The sequence below is a fragment of the Larus michahellis genome, chromosome 4, assembly GCF_964199755.1.
Source record: "Larus michahellis chromosome 4, bLarMic1.1, whole genome shotgun sequence".
In the NCBI taxonomy this organism is placed as follows: Eukaryota; Metazoa; Chordata; class Aves; order Charadriiformes; family Laridae; genus Larus; species Larus michahellis.
The window spans coordinates 8,556,824-8,581,938 of NC_133899.1; the positions used below are offsets into that span (position 1 = coordinate 8,556,824).

The 25,115-nt window shown below is 35.6% G+C and overlaps 1 protein-coding gene across 5 annotated transcripts in view; it reads right to left on the reverse strand.

The window, feature by feature from the left end:
* CDH8 (cadherin 8) overlaps positions 1–25,115 on the reverse strand; it is a 210,036-nt gene that overhangs the window by 3,480 nt on the left and 181,441 nt on the right. For 3 of the 5 annotated variants that reach the window (XM_074582880.1, XM_074582881.1, XM_074582879.1), the window contains one exon: positions 23,230–23,347. In XM_074582880.1, the coding sequence (XP_074438981.1) occupies positions 23,230–23,347 (118 nt within the window). Of the gene's footprint in view, positions 1–15,067; positions 15,189–23,229; positions 23,348–25,115 lie in introns of all 5 variants that reach the window. The other 2 variants (XR_012586484.1, XR_012586483.1) reach the window with 1 other exon arrangement.

Sequence of the window (25,115 nt, forward strand, 5' to 3'; positions counted from 1 at the left end):
AGAATAACTGCTAAAACCATAGCTTTTTCTTAATGTGTTCAAAAAGCCTCTATACAAACACATACATACTTTATTATACTAAAATGCCAGGTGCATGTGACACAAAAATCCTTCCCCTTTCTGACTGGCTGCCCATGCCCCAGTTGAAGGGGTGCAATGTACGCATTTTCTCGTGTTACGTGGTATGATCGTAATGGCAACCCCTCACTTTCTTCTCTGCATACATCCCTATAGTTGCCTTCCCGTCATGATTCATTACTGTTTTTCAAGTCACACAGTCATAAAAATTCAACCAGTACAACAAAGAGAGAAATGAAATTAATGTTAAAGTAACCCAAACTTAATAAAGCACGTTCATCAATTAAAACAAATGTTCCATGCATTATAAGCACAAATTGCACAATATTTTGCCAGCTATAAAAGGTTCTTTTTTTTTATTGGTGAGCAATATGAAGACAAAGAAAGGAAAAGCTGAATGTATTAAAATTTGTAGGCCTAATTTTCAGCATTCTAAATGTTTATTTGGCCTCAATGATGAAAACAGAACAAACCAAAACAGAATGTGTCTCCTATGAAGGCAGCCAGTGAAAATGAGTCTAGGACATTCTTACCTCTGCACACAGATGCAGATACTTAACTTCAGAAACATATAGAGGCATATGACTGCATGATATCTACCCAGACATAACATTACACAGTTAAACCTCTTATAGTTGCCCTGTTTACTTAGAGTAATCATATAAATTCTATTGTGTATTGTTGCAAAAATTATAGCTTTTAGCCATCTAACATCATATGACTGTCAAATATCAATGATCTTCTATGTGCCAGAATGCTCAGGTATAAACAATGGTTAGTGAAATCTGCAGAACACTTTAATTTATTTACATACTTAAATATTCACTATAGCTTTTAACTGCTTTATTCTGTGGAATAAAAAAAGATTAATTCAGTATTATAAGTTATATACTAACAGAGTGCATATTGACTTGGTACTAGTTTGGGTTTGTGTTCTTTCATCAAAAATAACACCAAAAGTTAATAAAAAGATTCTGGCACACACAAAATAGGAATGTGTGTGTTACTGAAGAATCCAATGACAAATTAAAAATAAAGCTGCACATCAGATTCCAGAGAAGGAGACTGTAGCTCCTTTCATTAATCTCTCTTCTCCTGTGCTAACAAAGTTAATTTTGCTCAAGTATTGCGAACAAAAGTAAGCCTCCTGATATTTTAGATATGATAAAGACCCAATTATTGAGTTTAATTCAAAAAAAGGTATCCGAGTGCATGACAACATGTATACGCATATACATGTATTGACTGTAAGAAAGCTTTGTATCTACTTTGATTTTGGTATCGGTCAGGTGCTCAATCAAAAGCATGAAACAGTTTAGAAATGTTTAATTTGTACTAACTGTGATCACCAGGAACATTTCTGGTGGCTCATGGTATTTGTGCAGCATGTATCACTGCCCCAACATAAAAGACATGTATATGTTCAAAATAGCTGGCAGTCTATGAAGTATAAAAGCCAGAGAAAGTTGCAGGGAAGGACAAAGAGGAAAATGTTAATGAAGTGAATACTGTAAAGGCATTTTTCACATCCAAAAAAAAAAATTTAAAACACAGTATTTTATTATTGAAGTCCTTCGTAGTAAGGAGCCATACTGATATGGAATAAAGGTAGTTACAGAGTATAATGATTACAGAATGAAATATCATTAAACTTTATGATGTACTGAACCTATATCAAGATATCAATCAGTAGATAAACTCCTATAGTTAATTCATTCCTGCCATAAAACAAAAGATGAAGAAAGATTATTTTATATTTAAGCACATGGGGTAATTGTCTCCTACAAGAGCACAAACGCAGCTTGTTTTCCCATTCAGTGACTAAGAAACTGAACTTCAAGCAGGCTCTTCCTGAAGTTCAGGGTCTTTGATTTTGCAGTCTTACTGTATCCCTTCCGTGGTGGAATCACCTACCAATCACACTTCTGCAGCCTAGACATGTTCTTACTATAATTTATATTGCAGTTTATGTAATCATTTCAGCATTTTTCAAAGCATTTCGAGTATGTAACACATGAAGATCAACCCAAAAATGAATTACTTTATAAAGCAGCATAAATATGGTCACTTGATAATATCTTTGAAGAACAAAAAGGATTTCTAATGATTTTTCGTTCCAGGAATCCTGAGTTTTTATCTATTCAAGTTGGAAACAGTCACATCAAAACTGATGGCACCCTGGAGCTAAATAAATAGTCTAGTCCTTCCTTGTGCCCTTTTTAAAATTAAAGGAAGCATATGTGTTTACTGAAGATAAATTTCAGATATAAGCTCTTAAGAATTCTGACAACTCAAACAGGACCAAACTCCTTGATGATACCCAGTGTTAGATGTGCCACTATGATGCAGTGGAAAAGTCAAGTATGTTTTAAATCAACAATTAGCACACCTTTAGAATTAAGCAAAAACTGCACTCCTCCTCCTTGGTTGAATGTGTAAGAGATTTAAACCCACACGTGTACAAGTTAAACCACTTCACACTTGCTCTCTAGCTGAACTGCAAGGAACAAAGGGAAATATTATGTGAGTAAAATAATATTGTACCTAGTTTTCCTGGATGTTGGTGTGTATAGCTTTACCAAAGTAAGAGTGACTACCACACGTATTGTAACATGTAAAAGGTACTTTTTTTTATCTGATAGCATTCTTTTCCTCCTCCGCACCACACCATTTTCAAATACTGAAAAATAAATTTTTATGTACATTTGACTTTTTCCTGCAAAATTAAAAATATCTCAGCATAAATTGCATCCTTAATCCTTTTGCTTTAACCTTTCAAAGGAGAAAATATATGTGGGGCTCAGTTTCCAGCTCTTTCTGTCTTTGAGGCAAATCCCACTCAGAAGCGTCACATCTGTAATCAGTTATTCAGAACTCCAGAGACTTTTACAGTTATATTATTACATAGTGACTTCTTGTGCTCTAGAAATCTGTACTGATACAGCCTGTTCCTTCCTATAAGCCTGGTACAGTCCTCTGTCCAAGCTGGAGGAGGGACTGATATGCTGAGCCCTAGCATCCCTGCCCTTTACAGAAATGCAAAAGAGGTAAGGCGCCTGCTTTAGGAAGAAATGAAGAAAAGAAGCTGCTCTTGTTGGTGACAACTTCGTATCCCTTCCATCTTTCTGACACACTGCTACTCTGCCTAGTTCAGAAAATTCTAATAAACCAGAATCAGAAAGTAAAACAAAGTAAAAAAGGAAGAGTACTATAAAGAGACAAATGGAAGAGGGCAGAAAAAAACAAGAGGAAGGAGGGATGGAGAAAATAAAGTGCCCGTTTCTGCCAATCAGTGAAGCTACTGTGAGTGTAAGAAACCAGTAATGGTTATTAATTCAAGTTCAAAAGAAATGAGATAAGGTAAAAGATAAGCAATGTATGTGGGACATTTAGCTGAACTATTTAAGTGTAAAAGGAATTGAAATGGCTGAATAATTAGTACTATGTAAGAAATGCAAGACAAGGAGAGAAGAGAATAACCTTTCCTTTTTTACACAGGGTTGTTTTTTTGTTAAAAACTGCTGTGTTAGACTAAAGTTGAATTTGTCGTGCCTGAGAAGAAACTGGCAATCAAAAGTAGTCAACAGGAAAAGCAAAGTGAAGTGGCCGAATGGTTTTGCCAATGGATGGCAAGTACTCAGTTTTGCCCTGGGAATTTTGTTTAGCAAGAAATTCCTTTCCCTTCTTTGCTATGTCCTAAAATAAATACACCTTGGTATTCCTGGAGATGTAACTCTTGAGTGAAGAACAATGACTCCCTAACTGATGTTTTAGTTGGTTCCGACAACTTGGAAATAAATCTTAGCAGCTGATTAGCAATAAAGTCTGTTTATCTCATTGCTTTCTCCTCTCTGTGGACATTCTCTTTACCGGTAGCTGACAAAACAGCAGGAATCTCCTCCAGGAACAACCTCCAGCACGGCTGCATGAATTAACTTGGCAGCAGGTGCTCAGCAGGAGACGGGACAATCACTTTCCACTCATCTTTCCAATTAACCCACTGATCCTCCATTATAGCGCTGTTCAGGTTATTTATTTATTCATGTTACTTTTAGCAAAACAAGGAAAATTAAATGCAGAAAAAAACCCAACCCTCTCTGTTAATAAAGCTCTGAGGTAACATGCCACAGGCAAAGAGGGACATTAAATCTTTACCTCCAGTGAGATATATTCAGGAGATCCTCTGGCACGCTCAATCAAAATGAGCCTCCCTGAATTCTGTACCCTTCTGTGTGAGGAAGGGATTGAAATTAATTGAAATGCCAGAACCCTATTAAAAACCATTTCACTGATGATGTACCAACTACACGGGATGGACTAGGAGCTATATTCTGTCCTGCAGGCTTAAGGAACAGTATAAAATAAGTGATCTTATTAATTATGTTAACTCATCACAAATTTTTGCATCAGTGTAAAGTCAGAGTAACACAGCCACAGGAATACGTAACTACAATGTAGATATAGAGTTCATTTTTACCTATTTTTAAACATAAGACGAAACCAGTCATTCAGATCACCACATGACTCTCAGTTTCTGAAGTTTACAAGCAGATTTGCAAAACAACCATAAAAAAGACTGTTATGGGAATATCTTCCTCACAGCTGGAACAAGGAATGACAATGCAGAAGGTCTTTACAAGACAAAAGTAGTTTGAATAACCACAACTGAGGACATGGTTACCACAGGGCTAAGGGCTTCCTGCAGATTCCCAACTTTTCCCAAGACCCCCTCATCTCGTTTCAGACTCTTGGATAAAAGATTTTGAGAAAAAGTAAATGTAGTAATTTTAATACAAAGCTACTTTTGGATTTGCTGGACATGAGTGACTTTAATGGCCATCAACATCAATCTGGATGTGAAATTAGCAGACAGGAATCAACGTCATCTTCCACTTTGTACAAGAATGCATGTTGCAATTTTAAGTCAAACAATAAAACGCCGGAACAAAAGTAAAAATCAGAAGCAGTAAGTTTACATCCAAGTGTCATTTTCTCAGCACATACTATTGGAATTCTTTAATTCCCTCACGGTCTCTGATATTTTGAGATCAGTGAACTTCCCTGCTGTGTAACCTTACACCTACATAGCTCTTTTTCTGTATTTCTTTTTCTATCCCTTTTATAATGTTCTTAGAAAGATCAAATCATTAATGGTATTAAAGACTTTGTGGTAGAAATTGTTATCTATGCTGGATATGTTACTTATGTGAAGGAAGAATTTTAATTGGAAACTTTACAGCTGGAAACACTAGAATAACAGAAATATATATTTCTTCATGTTTATTAGAGCTATCTTTTTGTGTACACTTTTTAGCCTTAAACAGATTATCTGTGATAGAGAGTCCTTTGACACAAATAGAAGAGCAGCAAGAATATCCTTATTGTGATACTCCCTGCTTTTTTTGATAATGAAAAGACAAGGACAGCTTATTCATTTCCTTTCTTAGTTCATAAATGGCATCTGTTCTCACATAAAAACTTTAAATAACTGAGTAATTAAGTTATTATCATCAAGGTTTCAGTGGAAACTACCAAAGTACAGGCAGAAAAAACAAAACGTAAGACATTATAAGAAATGTTAGTTATATAGTACTTTGCAGTCATCTGCAAATGCACTAGAAGGGAACATTCAAGAGAATGCTAAGATAGCATTTCAGCTCTTTGCTGATGCGCTGATCCAGCTCTGTGCTGGATGCACACCAAATACATTTTTATGTGAATTCATATATGTATATATGTTAATATATATATATAAATATATAGATATATATGCAACTGTGTCATGTGTAATATTTTACACATGTACCAGATTGTCCTTGATGAATGAATGTCTCAAACAAAATCCTGTGGAACCGCAGTTTACAAGAAAGATGACCCTTTGCCTAATCTGTATGGTAAAGACATGAATGTTCTATTCAAGTAGAAGGCTTATAATACGAAAATAGAGAGAGACCATTTTTATAGTATATTTTGTCTGATTTATGATAGCCAAACCATATGGGCACTGAAGCATTCACAGGTATTTCAAACTGACCTGCTTTTCATGAATGTCAAAAATTTGTGATGTCTTCAAAAAAGCAGATTGATGACTGCTATCAAATTTGATAGCAGACATCAGGTTCAAAAGAAAAAAGTTTTTGCGCTATAAAAATTCAGCTGACTGATCAAACTGTCTCTCCTGCACCATAGTAAGTCACATGCCATACTGCCATATATAATGGCAATTCACAAAACATTCCTGTGACACATTAGCAAACACTTGAATGAATTTTTGTTTTTCTAGAGACTTGGATTTTCTGGAATCCCTTAAAACACCAAAAAGAACATACGAAAAATGTATTTCATGGGCAAAAATGTACTGATGAGGAGAAGAACTGGAAAATGTCACATATTTTGTATCTTTGATTATTTTTTTCTTTAACAGTCGGACTAAATAATAATAGCTTATGCCAGAATTGAACTGCTGAATCAGCTAATCAATAAAAAAACTAAACAAGTTTCCAAGTCTTGTATTCCTTTGCAGAAATAAAAAGTGCTGCTGGGAATTTTGAATCATGAGCAAAGTAATAATGTAAAAGAATACATCATTCTCATATGTAAAACTTCTTGGAAATGGGAATAATCATGTTAATACTACTGTGATACCAAACTTGTAGTAAATACATTCTTGACAGAATAAAAACACACGAATTAACAACGAAGTGATGGAATAAGCATTTCCTCCTACCTTTTTCCTTTGAAAAACGTGAACTTTAGATAATAGTCTGTGTAATTTCTAGTTCTATTCCTTTGGAAAAGTCTGAACTTTAGATAATTGTCTCTTAAGTATTCTAAAACTTTCCTTTGACCTTTAGTCCAGCAGAGCTATAATCAAACATAGCTATATGGTCACTTACAGTCTAGCAGCAACTCTTATCTTTTGTACCTTGGGGTTTTAACCCATTGAAGGAAGGATAGAAAATCCCTGCTGAAGAAATAATAACGTAGAAGGATGTATTGAGTCTGAAATAACAGTAGTTTTATTGTTAACAGGGTAGAGAAATAATTAGGACATACTACCTCTCTCTTTTTAATTTACAGATAATTTCTGCAAGTCAAACCAGGAAACTTTGGGCTCTGGATCTGTTTAAGCTATGCTGTTACCACAGTTGTCTGAACTGTACCCAACATACCTGATTTTAATCTCACCCGCTGTGATGTTATGCCCGTTTATCTCTCTTGAATCCCATGGTGCCGGTTATGATTGACATTCCCATAATCTCAAGTAAATTCAGGCCAGTGAAGATGTAAGATATGCTAAAACAGCACTGGCTCTTGCCTCTCATTTTTCTCTTCTGTATTCAACAAGCCAGCCACAAACTTGTTTACTAATAATCACATTGCTTTGACATGCTTTACTTTATTCGGATCACATCACTACATGGCATGTGCATTGAATGTTACATCTGTAAAGTGTAAGAATTAATGCAGGTTGCCAAGCTCTAGTTTAGAAGGAGAGATGAAATGGCTGTCAAATGTGCTTAGCATTAAAAATACATTATTAACACAGCAATTTGCATAGACTGATGGATCATTTTTGAAATCTACATATTCTAGTTAATTCTATTATCTTGTTATTTTAACCAAAAAGTTTCAGAAAGTAATACTGTGTTTTGTAATACTTTGATAATGTAATGGCTATATTTTGCATTTGAACCAAGATATTTCCATTATAATGTTACCAGATTCCAAGAAAATGCTGCAAAGATAAATAAAAAGCTGAAACATCCAAGGCTTTGCCATCTGTATTTCTCTTTATGGATAATGGATTCTTATTCTTTCTATGAATGCGTACTTACTCGTGCAGTCTAGAAGGTGAAACTGATGAAAGATGGGTACCTAAACCCCTTAGGTCACTGTGAGATTTACAGTTTTACGCATTACATTGATTTGGGGTTCTCTTATGTGTAAAGCTAAATCTCAAGCAGATTCAGTGAATTTTATAGTACTTTTGTTAGGTGATGGAAGAGTTCCAAGAATTCCGTGCTATGTTATTCACCCTCCTCACTTCACAAACATCCTACAGTTCTCACTTCAGTGGCTTACTTCTAGGGTCTGGAAAAGTTCAGAGTCTTCACAACTATGAAGACAATCACAGATGTCTGAAGTGAATCTTTCTTTCTCGAATGTAAACTATGAATACCATAGTAAGAAAAAACAGACTTAAGCAGGAACATTTTAGTTTTAAAATGTGATGTGTTCTTGGCATTTAAATGAGTTTCACACTCAGCAACTTAACATCCAATTCACCATGCCATGATAATTGTCTTTTCTGTTCCAATACCATATGGAACATATACACACACGCGCTAAGAATTTAAAGCTATTTACCAGTAGATCATATAACAGTCCTTTAAAACTGAATCTGGAATCAGACATATCAACCATATTGAAGTTTTGTTACAACAGCTAGAGAGCCAAATTCAAGCCATGCCAGTGTATTTCTAATAACTGCGATTTTTTTTTAATAATGTTCACTTTGAAATAGAGTGGCAGAAAGCAACAGTGTCAGAAATCAACCGCCAGACTACCACAACAACCAACCAGTGTTTATTTGAATGCCACCTATTTGTACTGGTGTAATAAAGGTTCTTGTCAGCACTTCTATTAGAAAATGCCAGTTTTCAGGGGTTTATAACTCTGACATAGCAACTTACTACGAGAAGAAATTCAGAATGTGTACTGTCTGCCAAAGAGCATTGAAAGTTAAGTACAACGTACATTGGCTGAGGCATTTTAAGTCAGAAAATAAATTAAAAAAAAATTTGACTTAACATTTTCTTGAGCTGGTGCCACTTAAGAAAAAAATGAGGCTTTGATTTTAAAAAGTGATGGATCCTGCTGTTCTTATATATGCAGAATTCCCTTTAACTTCACTGAGAATAATTTCTGTGAGAGAACTGAAAGGAGTGCCATTATACATTTTTGTAAATGTCATCAAGAGTTATATTAGCTTTTTGTAATTTGAAAGACTGAAATGCTATGGTATAAGATTGCCCCTGGGCACACAGGCAGCATGATAATGACTTTTTGAAGACATTCTTATATGCAGATTACATATAACAATAACAATTTGTTATCATCAGGCCATTAATGGCAGTAATTTATGCCTCTGTCTTACACCCAAAGTATACACATAATGTCTTATTATATGCACACCTCTCAATGAAGATGTCTCTCCTATGGTGAAGACTAATGGTCATTTGAAATGCAGGGAACAGCAAAATGCATCCAGAGAAGGAATTTCAGTAAGTGAAAAAAAAACAATTACCTGTCTATAGAGTGGAATAGATTGTATAAAGTTTTCCCAGATACTCTTGGGAATATTTCTGCACACCACGGAAACATTACATAGAGAAAACTTGGCATAGCCAGAAGTTCCAAACTAGCATACACAGTCAGGTTACTAAGAGTCAAAGCAGGTCTACAGGAACACACGTGCATATCCATTTAAATTTCAAGACTGGGACATACTGCAAGACCCTAACTTTGCTATATATGCTCCGTGACACAACACATAGCTTGGAAAGAAGCAGTACCCAGGGAAAGATGTTGACATTTGAAGTCTGCCTCACTGCTGTAGAGATATTACAAGGTCAATGCTTATATTAGTAAATATCTTGCAAACTATAGAATCAGTTCATAAGATGTTTTAGAATTTTCATAGAATCACAGAATGTTGAGGTTGGAAGGAACATCTGGAGGTCATCTGGTCTACTCCCCTGCTCAAGCACAGCTACCTAGAGAGCCCAGGACCATGTCCAGGCAGCTTTGGAATATCTCCAAGGATGGAGATTCTGCACATAGTAAAACATTTGTTAGTCACAAGTGAAATACGTGTGTGACAAAACAGAAGATGCCTTATTCATTCATTCTCTTCATATGAAGTGGAGAAGTTGTAAGGTACAAATACAGAATGCATAGCTATACTAAGAGAAAAACTTGCATATCACAGTGAAATTGTCCCTGTTGTCTTCTAATTCACGATGAAGAGTCTGACAAAGTACAAATTAAGCGTATAGGCAGAAGCTGCAAAAAAATCTGAAGCAGGATCAAGTAAAAGTATTACAGGAGACTAGGCAATTCTACTGGAAAAGGAGAATGAATCTTAATATACCAAGAAAACCCTCAAGATCATGAAAGAATACCTAAATAGTCAAAAAAGAGTCCAGAAACAAACACTTTGAGAAAGATACATGTTTCCTCACTGGGAAAAAGAAAAGAAAAAAGATTAAGAAAAACAATTTTAGTCTAGAAAAAGCTAAGTTCTTTATACAAAGTTTTGAAGCAAGTAGTTCTGCTAGACAGACTGCATTAGAATTCTATAAAGTTTTTAGCAAATACATCTTTTGGTCTTGCATGTTAACAGACGACAAGCACAAAATAAGGGAAAGTCAATTTGTTATAAAAAATATTTTTCTAATTTTGAAATAAAAAATAGTAGTAGAGACAGAAGTTGTAATGTTGTGGGATAGATAAAGATGATATAGAAGGAGACGTACGGTGTAGAATTGAGTCTAAACTACCTTCCTCTATACTTAGTATTCCAGGTTGTATCAAAGATACAACAATGCTTTAGCTACAGCTGTCATTAGAGTGGGCTCCACCACTTCCTTCCCTGAGCTACAGAATAACTTCTACTTTTTTTCTAACTGGGAGTTTCAGAAGAATCCAAAGAGACACTGTAATGTACTCTTGAAAATCTCAGTCTTTACTAATCTATAGGGAGCTGCTAATAGGTACCATTAATGTCAAATGTGAGTATCAGATGAATGTTTTAAAGGAACATCTGCAGTGTATGCACGGCACAATGACAGGCACAGCAATTAAATGACTTGTCCAAAATCATACAGGAAACCTGTAACCAAGCTATACAAAACTATTCCGAACCCCAGAACAGTTCTTTAACCAAAAAAACCCAGTACTCCTGTAGAGTGCTCTGTCCGATTTTCAGCTGGGATAGAGTTAATTTTCTTTCTACTGGTTGCTGTGTTTTCAGATTTGGTATGAAAGCAATGTCCATAATACATATTGGTGTAGTTGTCGCTAGGTGATGTTTATACTATTCAAATACTTTTTTCAGCTTCCCATAGAAGCTGAGAAGGAGCAGAGACAGAACAACTGAATGGCTAATGTAATATTCTATACCACAGACGTCATGCTTGGTATATAAATGGGGGTTGGCTTGGTGGGGGAAGGATCTGTAATCACTGCTTGGGATGAGCTGGGCAACCAATTAATCAGCTGGTGAGAGTGACTTGTGTTGTATTACTTTACCTTGTCTTGTATATTCTTTTACCATTATTATTGTTATTCTCCTTTTTCTATTATTGTTCTATTAAACTGTCTTTATCTCAACCCATGAGGCTGGGTTGATTTTTTTTCCTTTCCTTTCCCCTCCTTTTCTCCCTCTTCTCCCTGCCCTTCTTGGGGGAAGGGGGAGAAGGCGCGAGCGGCTGTATGGTCCTGGCTGCTGGCTGGGGTTAAACCACGACATGCTTTTAGTTCACAAGGTCTTAATCTTCAGTGGGGTGAACACTGTATAATTTACAGAAGGGTCATATATAATGGATGAAAACATTATAGAAAGTGACATGACAGAGTTAAGCGACAAGTTCAAAAAGGCTACACGAAACATTTTAATCTTATTTCTTAATATTTCCTATAACCTAGATTTTAGCTTTAATTTTAGGTTAGACTGAATCAAAGTTTCCTAATAAAACACAAACAACCCCAAAAACTTCTATGTGTTTTTATGAGAGCAATTTGAAACTTATGTCATTTATTACATTCTAAAAATTAAAGAGAAGAAAAAAAGTCAGTGTTCGTATTCAAGAGAGTCCAACGTTCTACAGAATACAACAGAGTACTTTCATCAACATATCTTAATATATAGCTACCACGACTCTGCTGATTCACTGCAATCTACTCCGCATCCATCCATGGTACCTTCGAAGGACCCCACTAGCTCTCCCTCTTCAACACCATCAAGCAGACATCTGGTCCTTTTCTTGAAGTTCTTCTATTTATCTCTCCCTAACAAGCTGGCTTATTATCTCACTTCAAACAGGGGGCCATCTTCACTCCCTCTATAATCAGCACTGATTACCAAGTATGCACATCCTATCATTTGAGGATATGCAAACTCTTTCCCCACACTAGACAGGTCAACTTACGCGTTTCATTTATTTTGTACATTTGGCTCAATATATAAGATCTTTGGGTTCAGTAAAATCATGTACTCTACCACTTTTAGGCCTCTGAATGGATTGCTTTCTAGGCATATTTATTATATAAAGTACTAATAATTACATAAATATATCCCTAATTAGTGGATGCTTGCCAAACAGAATACATCCTCATTAGACAGAATTAAATGAAGACCAACAAAGTGATTTATTTTACAACAAGGCCACCCATACAAATTACAAAATCAGAAGTTGATGGGAAAATACCATAAGTGGTACAAAAAAACCCCCAACCAACAGAATAAAAGCTTTGTCTCCCCTATTCTTTAAAGCATGATGTGAGAAGTTCTGGTCAAAATGATTAAAAATTTCAGATTTCCTTCATTTTGCTCTTGCCAGGGAAATACAGCCCATTCTTGAACAGTCATCTTCTTAAAAGAAGTAAGGAGGAAATGAAAGGGTACGGAATAAATGTGACCACACCAGACAGCTTCAGGAGAATGTATAGACACAGAGCTCACATAATAATCAATGTAATGGTCACATTGTAGGAAGAATGACTGAGATACCAAAAATAATTACTTCCTTCCCATACACCACTTGTGTAATTGGTTCAAAACAAGATGCAAATTGGAACATGGTATTTGTCTTTTTAATTCACATTATAATGTTAGTTGTGCAATAGTTTATCAGACGAGCCTTGAGGCTAAGTGTGAAAAATTAATACCGTCTATTTTAATGGAGGAACCATGTACAAATAGTCTGTATACTTTATATCTGTTATAATGACAAAAGGAGATTTTTTACTAATCAAAGGAAAATTTAACAGCTAATATGTGATGATTCCTGCTTATATTGTTTTCATTTTTAGCCTGTTCAGATTCTTCCTCTAGTAGAAGCGTTGGTGTTCTTTTAATCTTTACAAATGAAACTTTAAAATGGGACTCCCATCTAATTTCTCATTAATTGACAAAAGTACAATTAGAGCAACTAATAAATTAATTGTTATTCCCCCTCAAAAGATTGTACTTAGAAAGCAATAAACCAAAGAAACATTCCATAATGACAGCAACCAATAAATTCACAAGATGCAAAAAAATGAAGAAAAACTGTCCTGTGCCATAATTACCCATTAGGTTCTTAGAGAGAAAATCCAAATATTTGAAACAAACCAAAACCTACCAATGAGGTCAAAAGAGGGGGACTTCTTAAGATGCAATATGTCTCCGTTGGGTAATATATTGAGGTGATGAAGAGGTAGAGGCCCTACCAGAACCTTCAGCTCTAAGACATCATTCCTCCTACTTTAATTAATTTAATTAAACCCACTTAGAAGAAATCAAACATAGTCAGTGCGTTGGCCATGAACACTTCCACTACAGGAACTGTTTCTTGCAGAAAACCTGGAGGAATTAGAATCACCCATGAAAACAGAACTGGTACTTTGACAGAAATCTCTTAACATATTTTCAGAAGATTGTTGATTAAAAATCTGGAAACTTGTATCCAAATATTCTATATTCACTTAGTTATAAATACTACTATGAAATAATTTTAAAGTCCTAGAATATAATTATCATGGGTGCTGTTGACATTCAAGGAGTTATGGTTTTTAAAGCACCTGGGGAACCTTTGAAAATTAAAGGGCTACTGGAGCAATGTTTAATTGGAAGACAAATTCCAGAGAGACGCTACTGCGGATCTTACTGTTGTCCTTATAGCACTTAGTTGAGAAGTTTTTTACTCATTAAGAACAACGCCTTTCTGTCTGCTAAGCAGTTCAGTTTTGAGACCCTGATTTAATGTTTATTTTCCCCATTATGTGTCTGAAATGAAGTCACACTGAAGATTCAATTTGTTCTTATCTCTGTTATTTCTTTCATCCACATTCCATATTATTACTAAAATAAATTTATTTTCATGCTAATTTGCTGAACAAATTCTTTTCCTCTTCTGTTTTGTTGTCATAACCTTTTATCCCTTACTTAGTCTTTTAAAGTCATGGCAGTGTTGCTCCTTTTTTCTTTAGTTTTATTATGAAATTAAAGAAATAAAGGGGAAAAAGATAAGTATGTTACACTATCTGAGCATGATGAAAGTCCTACAGCAGGAAAATTCACAGCTGTCCAATCCATCTCCTCATCATGAGTAAGCACTGTCGTACATATGGTGCGCAACACTGACCTCAGACCTTTTTCACTCAGATTGCATCTGGTTCTTAATTAGTTTGATTTATAAAATGAAACATAATTGACGCCTTGGCAACATTATGTTGCTAGCAGCACAAATAAAAAATTAAGGAGGAGTGAAGTAAAAGCCTCTTTGGTCATGTATGCATAATGGCATGCTGCGTCTATACTGTATTATCCTGTATTTCATCACTACATTTCGTGTTGTTTTGGGCTGGGTCATGTTTACATAAATGTCCTGAAAGAGCTATGTAATTGTGATTGATTCATATGGTTAAAAAAAAGGCGCTCTCTGCAAGGATGCGATGCTGTGGAAATTAGTCTTATTTTCCAACATGCATATATAACTGTTCTGTAGTTGTCTGAAAGTTTTTATTTGTAAGGCTTTGAAAAGAATTGTCATCACAGAGCTAAACTAAAACAGGACTGAAAGGTTAAACAGCATTTGGAACAGAAGCGCTCCCAGAGAAACGCTTTGCCAGCTACAAAACTATAAAAAGTACAGACGTGCTGGGGAGCACGGCAGAGCTGAAGAAGAGCCTAAAGATGCCTAAAAGAGGACAATCAGCTTACCAGATGGCCCCCTCCTTGCCGGTTCATTCATCAGGTTGGCCTGTCCAGTCGAATGAAGACTTGATGGATGACATCTGGCTTAGGGCGGAGGAGAGAGGGAATCTGTCTGGAGCCCTGCATCCTGAATACAGGAGAGGAGTGAGTAAGGTTTCAGATGGACAGAACAGACAGAATGGTCAAAGCGTGGAGGAGCTTGGTAGCTGAGTTAGCCTTTGAAGAGCTGATTCTATTTCTCTGACATTCAGTTTCAGCTAGAGCAGCTACGTGCACCAAGAAGGATGCAACTTTTTAGCCTTCGAAGTGGTGAAAAGCACATAACCATTGTAAGAAGGTGTAAATCATCCAGATAGGGTTAAAAAGTACGTTTGCAGAGGAACTGCACTTAGTCTTCACCTGTTCTATGGTACTAATTAGAAGGGAGTCCAGAAAGAGCAGTGATCTGCATGCAAGAAGAAAGATGGGAAAGACAGCAGAAGCAGGTGTCAGTGAAGGAAGTGGCACACAAAGGACCGGAGTGGAAAAATGCTGGTTTCCCATCTACATTCATGTAATCTTCACTTCAGAAAATAACATCACATCCTTCTACACCAAGGAAGTAGTTTTAAATCGCACTCAACTGATATTCAACATCAAGGAAAAACAGAACATCAGGGAGTAACAGAACATACTCAATAGTGATGATAGTAAAGAAAGAAGGGGGAAAGGAAGCAGAAAGGTATAAGGTATGAAAGATATATACTGAGAATATTATTTTCACTGACGTTCTCGGACTAGATGGGACTAACACTACACTGCTGTACCATGGAAAAGTGTAACTTTGCTAGGACCACAAAATGGTATAGTAGAAAGAAACTGAATATATTACTTCAACTGCAATGTGAAATCGTACAATGGAAATGGAAATGCATTCAGTGCCGGGCAAGACAGAACTTCTGACCGTTACTGGAATGTATTGGGGTTCCTCGGTAACATCATTAACTTAAAATGCTAACAGTCTTCTAGAATTTAAGACTAAAGATCTGCAGCACCAGTTTCCACCTCACGTTGCTTATCACTTTGTCACTAGCAGAAAGGACGGCTCTTTTTGAGTCTTTAGACACAACCTGTTAGTTCACAGGATGAGATTACATTTTAGAATTCTGTCAGATATGTAAATAAGAAAATTGATTACTTTTCTTACGCAGAATGATCTAACATATTTTCTCATCCAAAGCATTTTCAATCAGGTCAATTGTCTAAGGACGAAGGATGAAGGAACCCAAGTATAATAAGTAAGAAACTGTATTTCCTCTGTTACAAAAAAAAAAATTATTTCAGGGACGCGACACTTACCACCTAATGCATAACCACTTGCTCCAGGAAAAGTATTTGCACTGCGTGAATACTTTTTTGCATATTATTCTAGAGGAAGCTAGAATCTGTCCTTTCCTTTTTAAGGCCCTGATACCCCTGCCTGCCTGCTCCAATCATGAGGGAGGAAAGGTAGCGTAGTGTTCTCTTATCCACACGGCTGGACCAGAATTCTTACGTGCTTCCCAGCACACAGACCAGGACACACTGGAGACGTCTCGGATCCAGCAGTGCAATATAACTTGTAGATCATAAGTAGAAAGTGGTAGTTCAGGCCTGTAAATCCCATTTTGTTTTTAACTGAGAAAGGTAAAAATACATCCAAAACATAATTAATGGTTTTCTGAAACATGATTTCATGTCAGAATAGTCTAAATCCATAGAACTAAACCATTTCATGGAGCTTAGCTACCTTAACTATCACATGATTTATTTTGATAAAACTTAGACCTTTCTACTCAGCAAAATATCATCTTTATGCTTTCTTGTTTTAACTTCTGTAACTTACAATCTATAACATAAGCAAAAAAGAACTTATTGAACAAAATCTTTCAACCACATTAAAAGGGAAATATTTCAATAATTTTATATTAACAATTTCATTATTAACTATGTCATTCATTAAAAAAATCAATAATCTGAGGTTGTTCTGGTATCCTCAGTTTATAAGAATGTTGAACTTTGCTATTTAAACAGCTCCACTTTTAATGCCATGCTGAGAAAAAGATTGATAGTATGATATTTATAATACGTTTTTTCACACTATGAACACTCCTGGAGAAACATGATGTGTGCTTGTGGATGGCAGATTTTGGGGACATAAGTGCCAGATTATAGGTTAGGTTGTGTTTGTTGTTTTTTAATACATTGGAATACTTTATTTTTAACTCTACTACTTTCACACTGAATGCACCTTGCTATGCAAGGATTCCCTCTGATTTCTGGTGACAAAACCATGCCTATTAAGACAGATGCTGATCAATGCTGTTTTCTAGATTATGCAGTATATTCTTTTACAATTTTAGATGCAGTCTTCTAGATGTTATTCCATACCACTAATATTGGCAGACATGATAGAAAAATATTTATTTACAGGCTGCAAGACACATCTCTGATCATATCACTTACTTTTACTTTTCAAGAAAACTACTAACAAGGATGTGATTTGGTATGTTTTAGAATTGTACTTTGAAAGTCTAATTATTGATATATAAAAGAAATGAGGATGTTAATTAAACACATTAGAAGTATATAAGCATGTGCTTTCCCTCGAGAATTGCCATTGTGAAACACCCTCTGGCGTAGATGGCAGCTGGGCCACAACATTTCCCGAGGCTCTTGAAAAATTGCACGAAACTGCAAAAATGAATGAGGATTTACTGCTCATATCCAAGGGACCATATGGGTGCTGTTATTCTAGATGTTCATTGTACATCCATCAAGAAATGATGGGTTTAATGATGTCCTTGCTAAGGCAATTTGTACCTGAGGTCAGTGGGTTAACTTTGAAATTGGGCAAACTGGAAGGAGGGCAATGAAATAGCAGTGCCACCTCTTAGCTCTCTGAGGTATATATTTGGAAAGAAAAGTCAATCAAAACACAGAAGGAGCTTTAGCTGGCAGCTGAGACAATGGCAGAGCGACTTATCAGGAAATGCCAAAAGAAAGTGATTCAGGGAAAGAAACTCATTTTAACACATGAGAGTTACTCTTGTGGGAACAAAAGACTCACCCTCCAGGTATGCATTTGACAGATGCTGCTAAAAATATTTTTCAGGAAAAAGATGTGGAAAAAATCTACATTAAAGACACAGTGACACAGAAGTACTTTCAGAAATGAAGTAGTGATGATCGTTTGTTTTTATTATTTGGGATATCTAAAAGAGAGGTTGCATGTAATTATCTTCTCTGGCTATTTCTAAATAGTTTAGAAATATTTGTTTATTAATGGTAAAGAGGTGATAATAAATAGCAAATATTTAAAAATAAGATGTGCAATAGTATACAAAGGCATGCAAGCCAGTTTGTGACTGAAGTGGTTATACCAGGCTATTTTCTTTTGAATACATGACACATTGCCTACACTTTCAAGGCAGCACAATGAGGACATAAGTGACAGATTAAACTTGCTAGATGGAAATAACAGAAGAAATGGACATTTAAACATGAACATTCTTGGAGCCATTATAGGTATCATAGGTATAATAGACTAAGCGTGGCTGAGAATAAATATGAAGTTCATTATAGAGAACCAACAGAACAGTTCATCACTGAAGTACATATAATGCTTCAAGTTAAAAAGAAAAAAAACCTCTTTACCATACACTCACTAAAATCCGTTTGGCCCAAATTCAGAGCTCAAATCACCAGATGGACATTGAATATTCTGGGGAGAGAAGAGGCTGGTTACTTGTAGGGCTACTGGGCTTCTGCAGGGATATGACCGCAAGCCATTAAGATGGTTCTGTTAACCTAAAGATGAGGCCTGCCCATGTTCTGTCAGCTCGGGGATTGCTTCTACTCCATAAGCCCTAGTAAGAGGGATGTAATATCACATCGATACAGTAGAGATGCACCATTTCTTCTGGCAGAAGAGTTACTGCATCCAAAGGCACTGTAGAACATTTGATTCGGGGTTTATTCCATCAGGAAACAGAATTTGGCAAAAGAATAATGGAATCGCAACGGAAACACCTTTTGGGAAAAACTTTAAGTCTCTACTTTACAGCAAAGATGTGTTTGCTAGTTTTTGAAAGTAAAAATTGCACTGGCAGCATATCAGAAGGTTTACATCTGTGAAAATGCTTTTATCACAAAATTCTGTTCTCACTTGAACAACCTAAGGAAACCATAAGAACATCAGGAATTCAATGCTGAAAACAAGTATTGCTGCGAGCGTATTGTTTGGGATGCAGGAGACGACCCATGTACTGGCATTAGATTTTAGGTAACGCTTTGTGAAGATCACTCACCTGAGAAAAGACTGTCAACAAATGCTAATTCCATTTCCAGAGGCCTCATTTCAATTTACTGATGCCATGACAGTACAAAATCCTTATCGGTTGTCTAAATTCCTGTCAGCTTTTTGTCATTTATTGTGATCCTACAGCTTTTTGGAACGGTTAATTCCATTCAGCTAAGGAATCTACGACACATTGCTGGAGTGTATCAACACCTGCCTAAACACCAGATATTTTCATCTGAAGTTTTAGGGTTTTTCTGGTTTGAAGTTTGTCAGAAAACATTACACAAAACATTTATTTTCATTTTTCACGTTTCTGCTCTTCTGCACAAAGACATGAGAAAGGGAAGTGAACGCACAGCCAGCCTGTATGAGTTTATGCAGTCAAGGATTTGTTATGTCATGGAGCCACAGGCTTAGTCACCTGGACTAACGCAGAAAACATTACCTGATTTTCGTGTTGCATTAACTTCTTCTATTTTTATTACATAATTTGTTTATTTCTCTTGTGAAGGGATAAACGTTTATGCATCTGGCAATCTAAATGATCAGTATTCCTTGCATTACAGTTTGAGAGAGTAGGATAGCTGTACTTCAGATTATCAGTGGCTGCTGATTTAGCCAAGGCATGAAGCCTAAGGAAAACCACTCAGTAACAGAAATTTGAGCTCAGAAAAGAACAGAAAGAACAGATCAGGGAATATGAAGAACGAAGATTTCTAAAGAGATGATCTAAAGACATTCAGTGAGATGCATGATGACATTTAAATTTACATTTTTACATTATTTACATCAGAAAGGCACTACAGCCTCTACAGTTTTGGGCATCTTTTGGGCAATCAGAAGGGACTGTGAATATGCAAAGTTAACAGACCAAACAAATAAAGGATACTAGTATATCATTTCAAGGAACAGATTCTGCTAAGATCACAGGATAATTTCTATAATATATAATATAATATTAGGAGAAGTGGAGCTTTTTGTGGTTTCTGATGAAGATAACACCATTGTGTCACTCAGTTAAACGTATTTGGCAATAACAACGTAGCCGATCATAATATTTGTAGTATATTTTGGGCAACACAGTTAATTACTGAAGTATCATGTGAACTTCCCTTAGGGCAATCTGGAAAGTTCAAACAATAGAATTAGCCTGTATGCAGCAAACTAAATTAATTAATGGTTATGCTTATGTTCCATATAGGAAGAGAAAATTCCCGTATACATGCATCTTTTATATTCCTTATTATAAGGGAGAGAAACAGAACATCACCATCTTCACATGGCAGATGCCAAACTGGGTTGTTTGCATACTAGTGCCACCAGATCAGTGGTGTCACTAGTCATTACTTCGTGAAGTAGAGAAGTAATTGCCAAATGCTACAATCTTACCTAAAGCACAAAAGAACCCCAAAGGGTAATATAATTTCACAAACGCTCTTGAGGAGGGGTACTTTCGTTTATCGCTGCACTTGAGAGAATTTTGGAGAAAGGCAAGATATCAAAAATCATGTAAATAAAGAAAAAAATAATTGCTAGTTCTAGCAAATAAAAGATTGGGTTTCTATATTAGGTTTCCTGAGAAAATGAAATCCATTTATAATATCCATAAAAGGATAGCGTCTCTTCAGCAGCCATCAAGGCAGTCTCTGCTGCCTTGAAAAATTTGTCAGGGCCAAGAATATGGGAGGGAGCTGAGGCTGAGGTCACCGGCAGGAAGGTGTCTGTGATTTTGCCCACCAGTATGAGGAAAAGGTTTTCTGTTCCAAGCCTAAGTGGGTTGTGCACCTATCTGAAACAGGATTCTCCAGAAAGTAGGGTTTGTTATAGGCATTTTCTTACATTGCTTCTAATAAACCACACCAAACTGGCTTTTGGACAGCCCAGACACTCATTAGTACAACTAAGGAGAAATTCGTCTTGCAAGTTCAGTTTTTCTAGGAATACTGGAGTTTTTTCAACAAGAACAATCACTCGTGCTTATCTAGCTGATATATGCAAGACAAAGTCATGGTCAAGTTCATTGTTTAAGTGGCATAACTAAATAAAGACTTACTAAAGATTTATGATGTTTAAATGACACGAAACCTCACCTCAACCAGATTATACCCTGATTTTGGCTTTGACAGGAATATTTGCTTCCCGTGGGAGATCATGTTCTAGCATCAACCACCGACTGCATCGCTGGCTGAGCAATCTTGATAGAAAAGGATGGTATGCATAGTTGGAATTTTATTCTTGGATACTGCAAGATTAAATCAAAAAAGTCTCTTCACGTGGCTTTTTAATTTCAAGAGATTTCAGTTGTTTTTTTAAGAGGATTTAGACATTTAACTGATGCCTTCAAAACTGTAAAACTGAGTAGCGACGTTGTAACAAAATTGGACCTATTTTTCTAAAACATGTTATAACGAAAGGTTCCTCACTCCCGTTTAGAACAGGAATCATTTGCCATTGGCTGTGACTAGGAGTAAGAGTGGGTCTTAAAAGGGTAACAGATTGGAAGGACAAGGCAAATCAGTGATGTGACCTAAGTATTTAAACATGAAGAGAAATGCTAAGACCTTTTTTACATTGTCATGCTGTGCAAAGCAAACCACCTCACGTTTAGGATGTTTAATTCAATTTGTGTTACACTACTGATGATTATGAAACGCATTTTGAAGAGATTTGGTTTATCTTCTCCTGTGAGTGCAGAAAACGTACAGAGACGTATTTTCTACATGAAAGTACAAATATAAGTAGAGACACACTTCATGAATGCTATAAGAGAAAAACATATATAACGAAAAGAAAAATTCAGGATATATTTAAGCAGATTTAAGAATTTAGGTTTTTATAGTATCATTTAACAAAACAGTGGCAACATTCTTCTTGGTTGGAACAGCTAGAATAAAAAATGAAAACAGCATTTTCCCTTTATTTGACATTTCATGTGTTACTTTTATACTCATGCACATACATCGCACACATACATCTTCCTATTAGTAATGGACTAAATAGGGATATCCTTCATTATCATTCAAATAAGAGAAATAAGAGACTGAATTTGACTAAAATTCCTGACAGGGTAGTGTTTTATTAAAAAGCCAAGTTGGGAAAACTTTGTTGAATATTCAAGTAAGTGCAAACACATAAAGCACTACTTAGAGCATTCTTGTGGTCATTCCTAGCTCTTTCTCACATGACCTTCAAATATATCTGTGTGCCAAAGAAAAGGATCAGGGTAAATTTATCGCTCAACGCTATTTAATGGGTCTTTTTTCCCCATCACGCATCAAATTCCATTTCTATAGTACTACAAAATGACATTATGCCCTTCCAGAAGTGCTCTAAAGCTTAGTGATACAAAGTGCCCTTCTGGGCTTTGCTGACCTAGCAGATTTCGCTTTCTAGTAGAAGTGCCTAACTGGAATACTTTGGAACCTTTATAGACACAACAAACAAGCTTAAAAGGTGTTTCCTTTGGGGGATTTAGTAGATACTTGATTTTATGCTCCCATCTGTGTACAGTCAATGTAGGATCAACATTTATTTATCAACATAGTTTCAGATTTTCATCTTACAGCATGTCTCTGGAATTTCAAATTAATAGAAATAAAGCAGGCAGTAAATCCATCCTTTCATTTTATTTAAGCCAGTGAGCTGTCTTCAGGATCTAAAAATCAGTATTCGTTTTACTTTCTTCTTATCTACTGTAAAGATATTGGAAATAGCTTAAGAGAAATATTGAAGGTACCATTAAACATACTATTTACATTGTAATTGCTAAGGGACAAACTGTTAAAGTAACTGGAAGTCAACAAAGCAATTCAAAACTAAGTTGTTCAGATACATATTTTATATTTACCTTCATTTTTCTTGATGGTGAAATTTGGATTGTTGACCATTTCAGGAAGAAGACTGTACAGGAAATAATGCCCATTTTTAGGATCATCTTTGTCAATGGCACTGACAATCTGAATTACCTGCAACAGAAAACACTCTCATTAAGTATTCACACTCCTGATAAACATACAGTATAGAAAAACCCATTCCATTCTATCGGACATATTCTCATTTGTCTACATGCCAGACTAAAAATGCTGATTTATAATCTTGCAAGGCTTTTACAGACCTTAGACTGAAAGTCCAGGGAACAGGGACTGCATCTGGCCCATTTAGACTGTTTCCAGAACAAGGAGGCAGAGAATAAGGAGAGACAGGTACATAAGAGAGGCCAGTAAAAACTGCTGATGATTTAGGCAAGTAATAAGTAATCGTTCAGCAATAAAGACGAAGGAAAACTGTTTCAGAAACACTTATGATGTCTATGGTAGCCTTCCATTCATACAGCCATGCTTCTCACTGGACCAAAATGTATAATCGATCTTTAATAATTTCTCCTTTCCTCCACCACCATTGTTAACTTCATTAAATAACTTTTTTTTTAAATTCAACTTTTTGTGTGAAGTTTTATATGATAAATAATCTAATCTGAAAAAAAAAATATTTGGATTTTTTCCTTGATCTTAATGAAACCTCAGTTATTCCTGTACTAGGAACATAGGTTTGTTTTAAAATACCATTATTAACAAATGATTTCCAGAATAATGCAGGATACCAAAGTTAGAAGACAAGAGGGTGTTTGATTATCTGGGTAACTTTGAATAATCAAATAACTTTGTATGAAGCACCTCATATGATTTACATGACCAACTACAGTATCTGCAGCGTATTTACCTCCATTTACCTCTGTTACTTCCAACATAACTCAGAAAGATACTGCAGTTGATCATCTTCAAATCATACAGAGCTGCATAAGAATATGAAAAAAGGAAACATTATTTTAAAATAATGTGGAGGTCTGAAGGTTTAAAAAAATATTTGGTGCAATTTTGATTTCAAGTATTTTCCAGAGAAGTAGAAACAAAGACAACTATGGATCCAGATCCTGCACTCAGAGTTGAATTTCAGTGGTAGTTAGTTTATGCTAGATGAGGTTTGTAAGAAATTTAATGAGATTTATTGACCTTTCCCATGCCCATTGAATTCAGTAATATTTTTGTATTAGGTGGTTATTTTTGTAATGCCTAAAGCAACTGACCAATAATTTCTTGGACAATTAAATTCAAATTAGGAATCACTACAAATTTCATTTTTAAACAGTACAGTAAAAAACGAAAACAGGGTCTGAAGCTGTCCAAATTCAGAGACTTATACTTTAAATTTTCAAAGTTTCACTAACAAAATGTTAGTAACTAATATTTTATACTGTAAGAGAAAGGACTATCAATCTGTGTATGTTACGTATATGATCACAGTCAATATTCCATTCTTTCTTCTGTGTTCTTCAAGAGTCAAAGAAAGAATAAAATCTTACTAGATAACCACAAGGAGCAACATAAAAACATAAATATTTGAAATTATGTATGTAAAAAGATGTTTGAGCAGGTATTGATACAGGCATACATAAGACTACCCACGAAGGAATTTGAGACAATTAATTCCTTGCCTAATCATATTCTGGATAGGTCAGATTTATTATCAAAAATCTACTGGAAAAGGTTTTAGATAGTTTAAGTACCACTTTTATGTGGTATTATTTTTTTTGGTAACAAGGTGGAAACCTTGATTGATAGCATTTCAAACAAGAAGTATGGTATTGGAAGAAAGGGACAAGAAAAGGCCTAACATAGATTTTGCTTAAAGAAGCAGGTCTCTAATTTAATAGCTGCATAATGGATCCTAGAGTGC